Source organism: Sander vitreus, chromosome 2 (genome assembly GCF_031162955.1).
Source record: "Sander vitreus isolate 19-12246 chromosome 2, sanVit1, whole genome shotgun sequence".
Lineage (NCBI taxonomy): Eukaryota > Metazoa > Chordata > Actinopteri > Perciformes > Percidae > Sander > Sander vitreus.
The window spans coordinates 25584619-25602591 of NC_135856.1; the positions used below are offsets into that span (position 1 = coordinate 25584619).

At 40.6% G+C, this 17973-nt stretch overlaps 1 protein-coding gene across 3 annotated transcripts in view; it reads right to left on the reverse strand.

Annotated features, from left to right (window-relative positions):
• The window catches only part of lrba (LPS-responsive vesicle trafficking, beach and anchor containing), a 198456-nt gene that overhangs the window by 8040 nt on the left and 172443 nt on the right, over nt 1-17973 (reverse strand). For all 3 annotated transcript variants that reach the window (XM_078262819.1, XM_078262827.1, XM_078262811.1), the window contains exons 48-52: nt 12141-12230; nt 9867-10044; nt 7577-7642; nt 5764-5919; nt 2572-2739 (exon numbers count right to left, since the gene is read on the reverse strand). In XM_078262819.1, the coding sequence (XP_078118945.1) occupies nt 2572-2739; nt 5764-5919; nt 7577-7642; nt 9867-10044; nt 12141-12230 (658 nt within the window). The remainder of the gene's footprint in view (nt 1-2571; nt 2740-5763; nt 5920-7576; nt 7643-9866; nt 10045-12140; nt 12231-17973) is intronic.

Consider the following 17973-nt stretch of genomic DNA (forward strand, 5'->3'; position numbering starts at 1 on the left):
AGAAAAGATCAATAAAGCTGATATATTGGTGTATCAGTTAACCTTTTCAGCCTCTGCCTGCCAGTTGGTTTGAATTAGTACCACATCTGATTACAATCTTATACCTGTATATGACTGGAGCTGGGACACTGAGGAGGGTATCAGCTATCTAGACGTGTGTGTGTGTGTGTGTGTGTGTGTGTGTGTGTGTGTGTGTGTGTGTGTGTGTTATGGATCCAAAAGCCAACTCAACTTTGGATCCTGTTTATGTAATACAGCTGCAAACATCTTTAGTATTACAATGTATTTGAATGTCAATAATTGAGTTTTAGTCATTAAATGTTCACTTATTTAGGACATTTGTTGTTGCAAGCTAAACCTCAATAAGAGAATAATGAGGATTTCAGATTTGATACTAGATCCAGACTCAATTAAATGTCATTAAACCACAAACCTATATATATATATATATATATATATATATATATGTGTGTGTGTGTGTGTGTGTGTGTGTGTGTTAAATATAAATAAATGCATGTTGGTGTGCGTATTTTACCATTTTGTGCACCTGAGAACTATTATATATACACACACACCAAAAGATAACACATTTACAGTTATTCTCAAACATCGATGCTGATTTTACCACTAAAGAGAGTATTTTAATCTTTAGTGTTCACTTAATTTAAAAGAAAAAAAAGAAGAAAAAAAAAAAGAAACTAAATACAGGTCTCATTGTACTGTTTCCCCACTGTGGCCAGCAGATGGCACTGGTGTCTGTGGAATCTCTCTGCTGCTGTGCACGACAACAACATCTGCCTGTAGCAGGGACCAAGTGTGCATGTGTATATGTGCATATCAGCCATTCAGATGCATTTGTGTCAAGTTTATGAAGTGTGTGAGATGTTCACAGAGCATTATGCATGAGAAGGAATGTGTGTGAATACAGTGTATGTGGAGACTTTAGCTTGAAAGTGTTTCGTTTTTGGAAGAGGAATAAAGAAAAAGTCTGCTGTCTGTATGTATTTTGTTCGTGCATGCGTGCATGTGTGTGTGGGTGTGCGTATATATATATATATATATATATATATATATATATATATATATATATATATATATATATATATACGCGCTCTATTATGTGTGTGTGTGTCAAAGCTTCATGTCTGGGAGAGCTTCCTGCGGTCTGGGGCAATGGAGCATCACATTGTGGTGGTGAAGGGTTGGGATGACGACTTCTTTGTCTGCTCCTCTGGCTACAGCGTGGTAACTGCACTGAGCCGACTGAGGTTATACTGACACACACATGCATGCTTACATAAGAACATGTACAGCACATGCATTGGTACGTACGTACACACAAAACCCTTTTAAGCATGTAATAATTCCATAAATCAATCAAAATACAGCCAATTCTTAGAAAATATGTAATTACATTGTTTTACTCAGAACATAAAGTACAGTACAGATGTAATTTTTTTGTGTCAGTTAATCTAAATCATCATGTTACCTTGCAACATGCATTATTTATCCCATAAGGAAATGCAAATTTGAGGATGATTAAAATAAGGCTCTGAAGGAGTCACAGTGTTGCTGAAACGTCAGCTAATAGAATAAAATCTACGCCGCATATCCATCACTGTAAAGTGCCCATACTTTTTTTCATGTTGTTATACTAATGTTTTTTGTTAAGTAAAACAAAACGATCCAAAAGAGAAAAACATGGTATAAAAATAAGAGCAGAAAATGAAAATGTGGTTCATGTTTTTCAACTCAGTAAAGCATTTATCCTTTTCTTACCAAACATTTGAAAATTCCTGTGAATTAACATGGGATAACGAGGGAATAAGAAAATATTTTTCTTGATTCCAACATCCCACATCAGTGTATGTGAGGTAAGTGACAAACAATAGTCTACGCTGTCTTCCAAATCAAAAACCAATGTGGCTTATTAACCAAATCACAATTTGTCATAAATTTCAGCCCATTTGTAATGGATCACTTGACAACATGTACGCCAATCTAAGCTGACCAAATTAGCACCGAGCAGGCTAAGGGCTGAGCAATGTGTGTGTGACGCTTTGATCATGGCTAATGCCATATGTTATGGTAACGTAAGAGAGGCCCATGACATTTTTCACTTTTATCGACTAGCGTGACCCCGTGGCCCTCGGATGGTGGTGAACTTTCATGTGCTGGCCGACGACCCCCAACATCACATTTAACGTCTCTAAGTGGACCTCACTTTCACTCACATTAAAGACAGACTCTCTCTCACACACACACACACACACACACACACACACACACACACACACGTTATCTGGTCTCACGGAAACTCACACACAATCTCAAACACATTATCGAAAGCTGTTCCTGCTGCAACAGTGCTGCGAAATCCAATCTGTATGCAGGAGGCCTGGCCTGGTCAGACGAAACTAGTTGTTACTTTAGAGAGGGAGGCCGTAAATCACACAGTCACAACTGTCTGGGAGAGCGAGCACTCATAGAATACCCCCGTGTGTGTGTGTGTGTGTGTGTGTGTGTGTGCGTGTGCGCTCACATTCATGGCTTGTTTGCCTGTGTACTTACTGCCTGGACTCTCTCCAATGCTGTTGTGCTTTCCGTTCCAGTACCACAGCAGCAGGGTGGCATCTCTGGAGCCTGACAGGACGTAGCAGTCTCCTCCAATGTACGACTCAGAGCGAGCCAGACACGTCACCACGTCACGATGCCCAAACACTATCTGAGTCAGTTTGCCTGCAAAAGCACACAAGTACACGCACAAGAATTATTATTATTATTATTATTATTATTATTATTATAAGTATATAAGTATTATAAGTATTGTCTTTAAACAAGAAAGTAATGAAAAATAGATTAGAACATTTGAACAATACATTATAAGATATGGTTGTTATTTCATATTGCACCTGAATAACAAAAAAAACGAGTATAAATGTATTGCTACGTGTAGTTCTTTGGAGCTCCCTGTAATGTGTTTGTTGATCATCTGTCTGCTTGGCTAGTAGTTTTACAAGATCAGACATGTACTAATTCCCAGACAAGAACAAATATCTGTTCCAACTCTTGTGTGTATGACTGTGTGTGCCTGTGCACATGCAGTGCGCTCCATGTGTATATATAAAGGGGCTAATTGCTGTCAGATTTCCAGACCACAGCTCCACTGTCTAGCTGTCTAATACTCATTACGCTCCTCATAGTGTGACCTCTGCAGTCAAACGGTGGATCGTTTGCAACACATGACATTTCTGCCTGGGTGTCAAAATCACTGTCCATCGCATAATTAAGCTGTATCTCACTGCAAACATGAGGGTTGTTATGAAACTGGGCGTGTCACTGACTAAACTTCCAAAGAAGAACAGAGACATCAAAGATGTAAAATGTTTGACATCTTTATAAACACTGAAAATAACTAATGATGGCTGCAGCAATAATGGCTACCATGCAGCTTGAATTGAACACACGCTCGTGCTGCGCTCTCACACACACACACACACACACACACACACACGCATGCAGACAAATTAAATTGGCTGTGTGTGCACGCAGGCGTATGAGGCTATGTGTTTTGTGCACGTGTTCCAATCAAGTCTTATAATTGATAAAATCCCTCAGTTCTTTAACCTGGGGGCTTTAGGGACCTCGGTGGCAGCTGTTGAGCGTGTACGATTAAACTGTGTTCACGTTCCAGTCACACACCCCGGTGGCAGTCACACAATAGAGCTATCTCTGTACTCCCATCCCTCCTTCCCTCCCTCCTCCATTAAAGACAGGGAGGCCCTGGCCTATAGAAATTAAATCAGAGTGTTGTATAGATGTGTGTAGGGTTCTGAATGGGGTATCAGGAGAAGAGTTGAGGAGCCGGGTATAGAGATGAAGCTTCAGACAGTTTCATTTAGGACCCCTGACCTGAAGGTGTGTGTGTATGTGTGTGTGTGTGTGTGTGTGTGTGTGTGTGTGTGTGTGTGTGTGTGTGTGTGTGTGTGTGTGTAGCAAGTTAGTGGTATTGAGGCATACACAATGCTACTGTGAAGAAAAAAAAGATTATATATATATATATTTTATAGGGTATACTGAGGTACTCACTATTTATATAATAGATTTTTCATCATCATTTACAATTACTGTAATAAGAAAAATCAAAAACTTCACCGCAATGGCTTTAAACTGAAACAGAGTTTTGTGCTACAATTGAAAGCATCTTAAAGTAACGAAACAGACTTCAGGTATATTCAACTTCAATACAGCAAACATGCCATGAACTGGCAAAAAATAAGAATGGAAAATAAAGAGAGCCCTACTGTAGCAAGAAATTGTGTAAATGTATTCAGCTACAATACAATGCAGCACAGTACAGTAAAGCAGAGCACACCATCCATGGCATAGCAAACAGCTGAGACTGTATACTGTATTGTTTACAGTACTGAGAATCTAAAGCAGGGGTGTCAAACATACGGCCCGTGGGCCAGAACCGGCCCGCCAAAGGGTCCAATCAGGCCCACTTAATGACTTTGCAAAGCGTGAAATTTGCAGAGAAGTAATTTATTCCAATTCCAAATTTGCCACTTTAATCTCAGAGAATATCCAAGTTCTTTTTCTGTAAATTTACTACTTTAGTCTTAGAAATTCTGAGTTTTTTCTCGGACTATTACCCCTCTCTCCCAGGTCCATAACGTTATTGTTTTTCCTACAATGGCCTTAGAACGCTGTCATAGAAGAAGCAACTTGTGTTTGCCAACATCAAGCTGACAAGAAACTCTGTGGCAGATAAAGTTTCTGATCTTTCTGGAGTGGTTTACTGGTCTGGCCCACTTGAGATCAAATTAGGGGTATGTGGCCCATGAAGTAAAATGAGTTTGACACCCCTGATCTAAAGTCTACAGTACTGACGGCTGCTAGAGGCTGCAATGTTCATTGCACACAGTTTAAAAGTGTTGGACAAAACAAAATAACATACTGATGATTTGTTTTGTCTTTCTGTCTAGAGCCTTACTAGCAGTGGAGCTAAAAAAAAAAGAGTTTGTCCTGAGGATGGTGCTAGAGGAAAGGCCATGTGGGATCCCTTTAATAGCATGAATGTGTGAATTCATCATCAAATTTCATGGCAACATTTGCTTATGAGACATCTTATGTTCAGAGTTGACATTTTGGCTTGAGGGTAAAAAGAGGAAAGCTCATGGATTGTCTAAAGGACAAATAGTTCATCTTCTGGATAGTATGAATGTGCTCAGTAAATTTCATGACCATGTGCCCATTAGATTTGGATTTTAGTGCAAAAATACACCCTGATGTGGCTCATGGGGTTCGTGCCATTATGTGCCAGAGACCAAGCAGACCGTTGTTGTTTTTTGGGCCAGAGATTTTTGGGTAAATTTATTCTGTTCCAACCAAAAAGTGTAATGCATTTGTACAGTTTCATTTAGGATTTTGTCAGCTCAGAGAGTGAGACATAAAAACATTGCAGCAAAAATCAGTAGCAGAGAATATGTGCATGTTAAGACTCCAAACTGGTTTACACAAATTATACAGTGACAACAAAACGGTTGCCTTATTTTGACAAAGATACATATGAAGTTACACATTTACAGCATGTAAATATAGGTATATGCTAATGCAGCATGCATGCAGGGGACAAAATTGTTAGGACATGATATGGCCTATTTTAAAAAACTGCGTACCCAAGCTTGAAACAGAACAGCGTTTGTTGACCCTGAGGATATGAGGGCTGAGGGGGAGAAGTGTACCATTATTATACAGTACCTGAGTCAGTGGAGTAAACCCGGAAGCTCTTGTCCCAAAAGCCGCACAGAAGGATGAAGCGGTTGTCGGCTGTGATGACGAAACACTGCGAACTGATCTGAATGCTTTGGTCCAGCAGGTCTGAGATCTGACGACGATGACTGCCCACGTTATTGGCTGGAGAGGAGAGAGGAATACAAATAAAATGAGCTAATACAAACGTACAGATGTGCACAGAAATATTAAATCTATGACCAGGCACACAGTTTACTTTTTACATATATCAGCTATTTTCAAAGAGCTCACACTCCAATGCACCACCACTTACTGGAAGTCTCAGCGCACGGTGCAAAGATGATTTGTGAGAGAATACATAAAATATCCTGGATGTTAAGTTTACGGGACTTCACATTTTTCCGTGAGAGTCGAAGAGTAATGATAGAGCGAGCAAAAAATATGCATACCACTCAAATCAGAACACACACTGCAAATTCATCTTGGTTGTGTAATTTAGCCAATGGTTGGTTGGAAAGCAATTTATTGACAATCTCTCTTCCGTAAATGGTAGTTTTTTTTCTTTTCTAGAGAGATATGTCCACTGGGAAGTATTTCTTATTTGGTGGGGTCACAAGCACTGGAGAACAGGTGTCGGAGAAGATTGTCGAGCATAGAAACTGAGATAGTCCAGCATACCTGCTACAACCAATAATTCAACCCATTTCTAACATTTCCCAAAGCCATAGATGGCTCAACCTCAATTTACTGTGTTTAGCTCAGAGTCCTCCTGGAATGCAAACAGTGTAAATATATTACTGACAAGAACAGAAATCCTCTCTACCTCCCCCGAAACACAAAAATATATTATTTAGTACATTGTTCATGCTTTAGTGTCGGAAACAAAAATTTGTAGTATTTTATAGTATAAAAATTTGCCTGAAAAGTGTGCTTTCAGTGACAAATGACAAACTATAGAGCGCTCATAAAAACATGCAATCTAAATACTGATGCACAGACAAAGATTTCATGTATTACTCCTTAAAGAGGGGCAGTAAAGGAGAGAAATATTGTACGTGCAGATAAAGATGAATATGTGAGACTAAACCCTGGTTATTTTCAATAGTCAAGTGTTTGGAGAGAAAAAGAAAATGTGTGGAAATGGTCCGTTGAGACTAAGAGTGACCACAACATTCACAGAGAAAGAACTGTCCCCCTTGCAGATGTGCGTGAGATCGCGCGAGGCTGCAGCAAAGCGACAGAGGCGAAGGCGGGAGCAGATAGAAGTGGCTCGTCTCTCCCTGCTCCACCAGTGCATCCCATACATCACTGCAGCTCGGCACTATTCTCCTGCTCATCAACAAGTCGTGAAGGATGAGAGGCGCCCATATTGTCCTGACAGCCGTCCGCCATGCATTCTCAATCACACATTATTACCGCATTCATATTCATTTCCATTGACACGCGTTCTTTCCCTCCGCTCAAATTAAACCAAAGAGGATGCAGAAAGGGAGGGAGGGAAGGGACGATTGAGAGGGAGAAAGAGGGGGAGTTGATGATGAAATGCCGGCCTAGGCCACAGCTCATTGCATTCCAATTTGCATGCAAATGGTCTAGTGTGAGAGCAGGGCCTATATCACGAGGAGTGAACTGGGGCAGAGGCTGAGAAACAACTCTAATCTACTGTCCAGGGACACGCCGCTGCAGACTGCCATGAGTCACTAAGATGCCAGCAGGATTCATACACAAAAAAAAAAATCGTTTTCATGCATATATAAACTCACACTATGTAAAGAATATGTGTGTGTGGACTCTTTTACAGTCATAAATGACAGCATACCTATCAGAGGGTCAATTTCCACAGGAAGTTGGTACTGCTGGTCCTGCACCGTTGAGCTCTGATGACCTGACAGAGAAGAAGACAGATTGGATTAATATTGTAATCATGTGGCCTTGTGAAGTAGATGCTGGCTTTCAGTTCATTATAACCACACTGAAAATTATAACCATAAAGTCACAGTGTCACCTGCTGGCCAAAGAGAACAATACAACTCTTTATGCTATCTACATGCTACAAAACAATTCTTTGCTCAATCAAGTCCCTTTAGCTTATTTTGGTAAACTGATTCAAAACATGGTGCAACAGATTTATCTGTATTCAAGTGTAAAAGCAAGAATTAAAATAGCCTTTTGGCAAAGAATGCTGCTCACATAGCTTAAAGCTATAGTGCGTAGTTAGAGGAATTCTAAGTAATGACAACAAAACTGTTGGCGCATCTACATGATACAAGCCTTCCGTGATCGCGCACGCACCCCCTAACAATTAAATATTCTGACTATAAAATGTCTGACTACAGAACAAAATGCCACAATCACAATTTTCCAGATCCTAAGTTGACATCTTCAAATGGCTTGTGTTTTCTGACAAACAGATCCAAAACCCAAAGATAGAGTTTACAATGCTATATGCACACAGACAAGTAGCAAATCCTTTTTAATGTATGTGACTCCTCTGAGTACGACCACAACTATTAATTAAATGACATCCAACGATTATTTTTGTGATTAACTGATTCACTTTTTAGTTCCTAAAATGTCAGAAAACACTGAAAAATGCCTCTCGTTGCTCATTTTGTCAGATCAACATTCCAAACATCAATACTATTCAATTTACAAAAATGTAACAGAAAGAGAGAAAGAGTTAAATCTTTGTTAAACATTTGAGAATCTGACATAAACCATTACTTTTACCAAAGTGTTGATTAATAACGATATGTACATTGTCCATTAGCTGCATCTTCTCCAGAGGTAAAAGATAAAATGTGAATGTCTGCAGCACTGTGTTGTTTACGACATACTCATGAACAAATGCTTCATGTTTATTGTTGGCATTGTTGAGAAGAATTTACAATGTGCACATCCTTCCATTCTTATCTTGTATCTGCTCCAGCAGCCACACGAAGACTCCAGTAAATCCAGACAATTAATGAACTACTTCTGAACAGCACACATCTTGTCTTTTATACCAGCTAACTAAACCAATTAGGTTAATCAGTCTGGTCTGTGGTGCGCATGGATGAGGTTGTATTCTAGTGAAAAACCAATCAGTCTTCATCCTCATAAATTCAGAGATATCAAATGTAATGTTTCTTCCAGGGGCCGAATGGATGTTGAGTAAATAAGGTTTTGTGAAGTGAGAGGCTGATGTATGGAGGTGGACGTGAGACCTAACGCTGGCTGCTGCACGTGTCACATTTGATACTGCTATCCAGTAGACACAAGTCAACTGTCTCCCAAATCAACGTCCATCCTATAGAGACGAGACAGGTCAATTCTTGACTTGGGTGAATTAGACAACGAGTATGGAGGAGAGATGAACCGAGATAATGTGAAAAATGATTCTGTGGCAGCAAAAGATGGTATTTACCTGTCTAAAATACCCAATGAGGTTAATATGATGCAGAATCACAATGGCGGAAAATCGCAGAACAAATTCATTCAATACGATACAATATACTTTATTGTCCCTTTAGGGAAATTTGTTTTGGACGCCAAGCTGCACACATAAATAATGCCTTGACAATTATAAACAAAACAATACAGCACCAGTAGCAGTCACAACTAAAAATTGCATTGCACAAATCCTGTGGTAAAAACATATAGCACGTCACATCTATTTCCCTCACCCCCCCAGTAAAACATCATGAAAATATTGCACACTCTACTGCCTCAAGCAGCATTGTTTAAAAGTTTAACAGAGGTAGGAACAAGAGTTTTTAAAATGATTAAGTTTGCAGTGAGGGACTCTGTAGCGCCTGCCAGAGGGCAAGAGCTCATATTCTGTGTGGAGGATATGTGATGGGTCAGTCCCTATCCTATGAGCTTGCCTAAAAACAGTCATTCCTCTCCATCACCTTCATGGCGGTGTGACCAGACAAGCAAGCTTAGTTTTTTATTTTACTGTGAGATTGCCATACCATGCTAGCATCCTGTGTCTGACTTAGCCTCATCAGCCTGATAGAATAAACAGCCTGATAAAATAATGGTGTATAATGGTGTAATCAAATGATTTAATGCACCTTTTAGATAGCACAAAGACAATAATGAGTGCATGGACACAAATCTCTCACCTGTCAATCCGTGCCACTTGTTGACGGCAAAGATTCGGTTGGCGGTGACGGTGATGATGGCAGGTGATGTTAGACCTGCCTGGGTGTTGGCCGCTACATGGGTCACGGGAGAGTTGGATGGGAACTTCAGCACCATGATAACATCCTGCTGCATCTGCTCCGTAAACATCAGCGGGGTCTGCAGGAGAAGATACTGTTCAGGCCCCCAGGACGGACAACGGGACGCAGGGAAGCGAGGGGAAAGAGCCGAGATATGGAGTGGCGGACAACGAGCAAAACAGAAAGACGAGAGAAGCAGCCGCAGACGGTGTTAGCGAAGAGGAAAAAACAGAGGGAGAGGGAGGAAAAAGAAGGACAGAGAGAAAGTTAGGGAGCTTGAGCAGGATAGCAGTAAGCAGCAATTACGTAGTACAGGTTAGAAAGAGAGTCAGGTAAAAGGCTAGAGATCTCTTTTGAAACAACCATGCGGGAAGATTAGGATGGGAAAGAATCTTAAAGAGCCTTATTAATACTTTTAAACTGATATATTAATAAAATGAAAAGTGTTACAAAAGACAAGTTCTGTTTAAGTCCCCTTTCACTCAATGTGTGTTCACTGTGCAGAATAATATTTTCAGCAGTTTCACACTAGAAGCCCGTTTTGATTTTTCAACGAGGGAGGAGTAGATGTCATTTTAAGAATTAAGTATCAGACACAAATTATTATTTTGAACATTTATGTCCAGAGTATTTGTTTGTCTTAAAACATGTCTGGATGGGATCTGTTAGTACAGAGTATGATGTGTGCAGTAAGCACAGTTTGGAACTAAAATGTCAGATAGATACACAGCATGTGAAATATTTTAAATTCCTTGAAATCAATGTTATTCTTCTGAGAAGAACTGCAACTAACCATTATTATCAATTCATCTCATGATTTATCAATTTTTTTAAATTCTATGACATGCGATAAATTGACTGTTTTGTCTAACCACAAGACATAAAACGGACAAAAGGGAGCAAAATCTTATCAAACTTTTTGAGGATTCATTTTGTCAACTTCTGTCAACTGACACATATGAAAATAATGGTTTATAATAATAATAATAATAATAATAATAATAATAATATACTGTTGTAATACAGTAGGGGAAACTGACAACATTGCAGTCAACAAAAAAGTACTTTCATTGACCTATCAGACTCTTTCCCTGGTTAGACAGGAGCTCATACACAGTGTTTGTACTAAGCAGCTCTAACACAGAGCCATTTTCCTCCTTGCGTGTAAAGAAGAGGAACATCAGTGTTAACATCGGGAACAGACCTGAGTAAATCCGGTGTGTCTGACAGCTAACCAGACGCACTGACAGTATCATTACCACCAGCATGGGCAGATGCCGACACTCTGACAACACACTCACATTAGAGAGGATGGAGAGAAAGTAGAGAGCAAGAACATGTAAAAGCAAAGAAAACTGGGTGGTTAAAAGGAATATGGTGGGGTGGGGAGGGTTAGAAATGTGTTTGAATAATGGCGTCTGAATATTATGTTTGAAAACTATATGTGCTGAAGTAAAAATAAAAACATTTCATAGGAATTTGCGCATGAGTGCGGCAGATTCAAAGCCCTAGTCTGAGTTTGTGTCTGTGAGTGCATGTGTGCGCTGGGTGGTGGTCTACAGCCAGCTGTCAGCGCCACAGGGACACCACACTAATAGGGACTCATGGGGCCTTGGCCCATCACAAGCAGGCACAATGACTGCACTCCTTGGCCCTTAAAAAGCTGCCACTTCACTGCTGCTGTTCATTGATCTTTGCTGCTCTCCTCTGCTTCCAGCTCAGGTAGAAAATCTGGCTCAGACCCAGGTTTCCAGCACAAAGCTGTGCCTTTCCCCTGCATACCTCTTACTAAACACACATGCACACAAATGCTTGTGATCTTTTCCTTTCACACACACCTCTCTAATGATGAGAGAGGAGATGCTTTCAAACCCAAGACTTTATTTTCCCACAGTTGTAGACAGATAAAGAGAAAGTAGGAGGTAAATGGAGGATGAAGCGAGGGAGTCAAAAATTAAAAAGAAGAGTTATATGAAGCAAGGCAGAGAGCTTACATCAGGGCACACCCGAGGTCAGAGACAGCATTAAACAGGCAGCACAATGGTTGATACTGTAGCTCAGTTGGCTGATCGTTATATGGTAATATTTTTAGACTGAAGGACTACAGGTATAGTGGTTTGTGTGGGTTTCTAAGATGATCTGTTTGCATGTACTGTATGCATGTGCATCACTCACCACTTGCATGGCTGAGCTTCGGGGTGGGTGTGGCTCGATGAGCAACTGGCAGGGGGTCTGTCCAAAACTCATGATTTGAGACTCCACAGCCTGAGGGAAAAAAGAAAGAGAGGGTAAGGAATGGCAAAGGAAAAGAAAGGAGAGTGAAAGAAAACAGGGAGTCAGTCTTGAATTGTTACGCTTCAGAACTTAAAATGCAAATACAAATGCATAATGTGACAATAATGCCTCGTAAAGAGGTGTAAAAAGATCATGCACATCATATTAGGGATGTGCTATTTTGAAAAAATATATCACAGTATTTACAATTTCAAAGTGATAGATATTGTATCTATATATTGTTGTATGTCATTGGCTAATCATGATGTCAAAACACTGCAAATAGACAGTTTTACATAAATTAAGGGGATAGATGCCTCGGTAACAGTCATATAAAAATCTGGTTGACCATTTTTATGCTATATATTTCATTTGATATCATCATACTCAAAAATGTAAAATTACTGAGTCTCAACAAAAAGAAGACAAAGATGAATGCAAAATGCAGTGTAAGGGAAAAATGCGCACTCACACTCACACACACACTCACTCACACTCACCACAACCACACACACAATCAGAGTAGGGTCGGGACAGGCAGGCTTGTAGGTGGGGTAGGTGGTGTTAATGAAGAGGTAGAGGACCATAAATGTCAGAGCAGACGCCGGCCCGAGCAGCCTCTGGACATCATCACGCAGCTCACTGTCAGGCCAACTAGCACGGGATGGAACACACCCACAGCAGCGTATAGATGCACAGGCACCAACGTATCCCAAAACTCTACAATATCACACTATTATCATCTAGATTTGCAACAGACTAATAAACTTATTTAATTATCGATTTATCGGTTTCAATTACTTTTTCAATTGCTTTATGTTGTAAATGTATGTAAATTGGTGGAAAATCGCATTTTCACGGACCAAAATTCTTGTATGTATGCAAGTTTATAATGACATAAATAAAGCTCCGAAAATGAGCTAATTCTCACATTTGAGAAAGTGGAACCAGAAAATGTTTGTGATAAAAATAAAATAAAAACATAAAAAATGCACACAAGAACATTGTTTCATGTGCAGGTGCTTGCAAAAAAAAAAAAATCAATACAAACTAAACAAAATGGGAAAAAGCCTCTGAAACAAAATACAGAAAACAAAAGTGTCTGTGGGGATTTGTATAATAACATTAATCAGGAAATCTATGATATAGTCTGATTGATGGTTTATAAAAAAAAAAGGGACAAGCAGAGAGAAAATGGCCAACACAAAATTATGACAGTATGTCAGTATGTTGGTGTGCACTATGACTGGCTGTGTGGGAGTGACAGCTTGTGTGTGTGTGTAGGCTGAGATGTTTGAGCCCGATTTGGCGAGGCCTGTGAGAATGAGCTCATGGTTGAGGCCTGCGTATGTTATTTCCATGAGAAAAAAGGTTGAGAAGTTAGTCTGCTTATACCCATTGTCTGAAACTAACCAGAGACCAGAGAGACGCAGAGAAGGAGCGATCTCAACTGTCTATTACAAGGTTTCATCTGCTTCTTTACTGCTAAGACTCATGCACCAAAGAATAATTCTACATACAACACCAATATTTTATAGTCAATACTCTCATTTTTCTCAACTTCATGTACACTTTTCTTCACCCAGGTAGTTCTACACTTTCTCTTTTGTTTTGCGCAGAATAACAGTCTCAAATCAAATCATCCTCTGTATGAAATGGCATACATGATAATTACTCTATGAGAGGCTAGTTCAAACAGAAAAGGAGGTGTGCATCTCGTGCTCATGCATTCATGTCGATAATGTATATGTGTAAAAAAATAAATAAACAAACTGTATTCAATGTCCCTGTTTCACATCGGGGGAGGAGGAGCACTGATTAAGTCCGGTTAGAAACTTTCAGAAGAGATTTTATGTCTCCCTGTTAGCAGGAGTGTCTGTGGCTCTGTGCACAAGACAAAACTGCATATAGTGTATGCTGTATGTTGCATGTGTGCAAGCATACTAGTTCTAACAGAGATACTTCCATGATCCAGTATTGTGGGTGTATTAAGATTGGTGTGTTACATAAATTAAAATGTTTTGGGCCATTCTGTTCATTGAATGATATCAAAGATCACCTTTGCGCAGGACCTCATTACTGATCATGACACCTTTTCCATCTCTTTCAGTTAGTCGGTTAGTGAGAGGATATCAGTGCATCATTCAAGGTCAAAGTGCCTCCCCTCTCCTCTGCCAACAGAGCCAAGCATTTTGCTTAAGCTAATGTGAGGAGGAGACTCCTCAAAGCCACTCAACCTATCTTCATTAAGTTCAGCTCTGACATTTACGATGCTGTGGAACGTTGGAAAGTGGCCGAGTCTAGGTCAGCATGTCCTATCCCTATATGCCAATGCGATGCTCAGGTGATTATATGAGGGGCCATCCACAAGGCCAATCTCTTTTGGGGGCGCTGGCCCGTGTCTGATGAAGGTTTTCTATATTCTATACATTTAAATGGATGCGACGCCTTCGGCTCACATGTCCCAACCTGCCCTCTGATTTACTCAGCCTCTTGACAAGATGGATCTCCATGTAAAACATGTTGTTATGCAAATCGCTCCAACAACACTCACTCTATGAATAGAATAAAAAGAATAACTACTATGGCCTTGTGTTGTTGACAAGCAGCGTGGCGGAACACTGTATCTTTGGTTTTAGATGTTAATTCTCTTAAAAAAATGGGGGGAAAAATGAAATACAGTGAAGGGTATATTCTCCAAAGAAAATAAACTTGTGACTTTGGCTGAGTGTTAAAGCAGGTTCACTCGCGTGGGTATATTTCCCGTCTTCTGCCGAATTACGCAAACGCTGTACAATTCAGACGGGGCTCTGTGTTTTGTCGCTGGTGTGAGAGGCTGTGGGATTTTCCGTAATCACATGTGAAAGAGGGGAAGCCCTGTACAACGATGAGAAGGCAACACAGGGTGTGTTTCTCTTCATACAGTGAGAGACAACACAGATGTGCATGCATGCCATGCACACGAGTGCACACGCATACACATGAATGCATATGCAGAGAGACAGCAGTTCTCTTAGAGAGAAATAGGGTGGATGAGATTTGACTTGCGGCGGAGGCAGGACAGGAAGTAATCATGGTTTCGAAAAACACAGCAGTGGTCTCCACAACATTCCCTAATCTGTGCTGAGATATTTCAAACTCTCTCCCAGAATAGAAATCTACACATAAACACGTGTGCATTTATGCTGATGAGCACATATAAATATACAAAGGTATACACATGCCAATCGATGCATGTATACATACATGTGTATGTACAAACATCAAGGTATGGTCTTTACAAACTGTGTGTGTGTGTGTGTGTGTGTGTGTGTGCGTGGTTGGGTTGCGGCTGGTGGGAGTAAACGACTGCCAAACAGCGTGGCAGGAATAAAGAACTCCTTGCCCCAATTACTACCTTTTCCGACCCAAACATACACACACAAACACACACACGTCTGTGACCCATCCGCCTGACAATGAACAGCCCCAGGGCCTGTCCTAATGTGGCCTAGCCTGGCCCAGACCACAGCTCAGGCTGAAACAGTTGTCACTCAGTAGTGGCAGACTCTGGGGACATTTTCAGACCCAAAGCCCTCAGTCTTAAAGCTCCTGCAGCCCTCAGCCACCCCCAGCGCCCGGCCATGACGAGGCACAGGCCTGGAACTCTGTTTCCACCTTCTGCACAGACGGGGCATGCTTCCTTCCGTACAAACACAGTTGAAGGAGAGCCTTGGCTTCGCTCACAGGGATAACACTGCTTTGGTTTATTTAACTAATTAAAGCGCTCAGACTGAGGGTGTTTTCAAAAGGTGAAAGCCAGCAGATTGGACTCGCAGCATTGGAGGGGGAGGGGGAGTGGGAGGAGAAAACAACAAACTGGACAAACTGCTGATTTGTTCATATTTTACACATATGTATGCTGAACTTATTAAATACAGTAAATGTAATCTTCAATTCAACTGTGAGGTTTGGGACAATTAATGTAAACAAACAACCGCCTATGTTCTCCATAGGGTGTGTTTCTCTTCATACACTGAGAGGCAACACAGATGTGCATGCATGCCATGCACACGGGTGCACATGCATACACATGAATGCATCTGCAGAGACACAGCAGTTCTCTTAGAGAGAAAGAGGATGGATGAGATTTCTGTTGTCTCTCCATAAAAGTTGATGCGTCCACAAAATAAGTTACCAACAGCTTCATTTAAAAGGAAAAAGAAAACAACATTTTCTCTGTGAAGCAATGCAGCAGATTTCCCATAAAGTCTAACCCAGTTATTGACAGTGAAATGGTATAGTGGAGTACAATGCCATTATCATCAAAGATGGACAAAACGATAAAGACAAGACCCAAGTCGTAACAAACCTGAATTATCCTTTAAGTAAAGGTCCTTATTTACTGTGGTCTAAATGGAGATGAGTATATATATCAAGTATATCAAACGGCCGGGCAGCCTTTTGCCTCCACTGTTCTGCTGCCCTTCATGCTCAGTGACTGCAGCATCATGGACACTAGGGGTAGATCATTGATTTATCACCTCATTCACCCTAATTCCCACCCAGATGTGCTTTGGCCTTTAGCTACACGCACACTAGCACGCTAGCAAGTACGCACACACACAATCACACACGCAGATTCATTACCAGGGTGCACCCGGCCATTTCCACACCCAGCCCATTACCCATTCTTCTGCTTAACACACACACAACCACATTAGTGGCTCACCAGTAGAACACTATTTCTGCCAGGCTGTTCCAGTAACCATGGGAAGGATAAATCCTCACACACGCAGGACGCCATCAGAGGCAGGTGATGTGAGTGGTATTAAAATAGCACCTCCTGCTTATGACTGCAGGAATGCAGATTTTGGATATGCATGCTTCTGAATATATAATATATTTATATAATATATCTTTATTATACTGTAGTTTATGTGCTGTGTACACCATTTTACTGTCAATAAATCATGTGTTTCTTGTTTCTTATAACTATTTTAAAACATACTCTGTACCAGTGCCAGGAAGAGTGCTGCCCCCCATTAGTGTTTAAAGTGTTTATATTGTGTGCACTGGGTTAGACTTTATGGTTTCACTATTTAAAATGTTTTCAGATCTCAACAATTACTTTGGTAAGTGACCTTTGCTCATAGCCAATTGAATTGATGGCCAAAACTGGGAAAACAAGATATAATAAACTGGAATTATCCTTTAGGAGAAAACCTGTATAAAGCCTCATACTCTTACGAGAATAAAAATAGAATGTGTGCCACTTTTGGCACCACAACTTAAATGTCTAAAAGGCTGATGTGAGCAAGGTCAATTGACCTGCTGCTGGCTAGCTGCCTTTTACAGCAGATTGGTGAAGTTGTCAGATCGGTGTTTGGCTATGGGCAAGCTAGCTGTGTTTTTCTTTTCAGCACTGTGTTTTGTGGGGTTGCTTTCCGGCAGGCCAGTGTAGCTTGTGTGCGCAGCAGTTCAAAGTGAGGGGAATAATGAATAATAAATGAAAGCCAAGGAGGAGGTTTTAAGGCGTTAAAGTGGAACACTTGGTGGATAGCTTTCAGAGGTATCACACAGGGGGAAAGGCTTTGCTCAGCAATACCTGCCAGTAGATTGTTAGCTTAGCTCTCCCCTGCCATTCATCAACCAATTTCACATGGCTAATGGCATCAAAAATATCCCTGAAATACAGATGCACTGAATGGACAGATGCTTTTATAATAAAGTCAGATTAAGCATCCATTTGAGA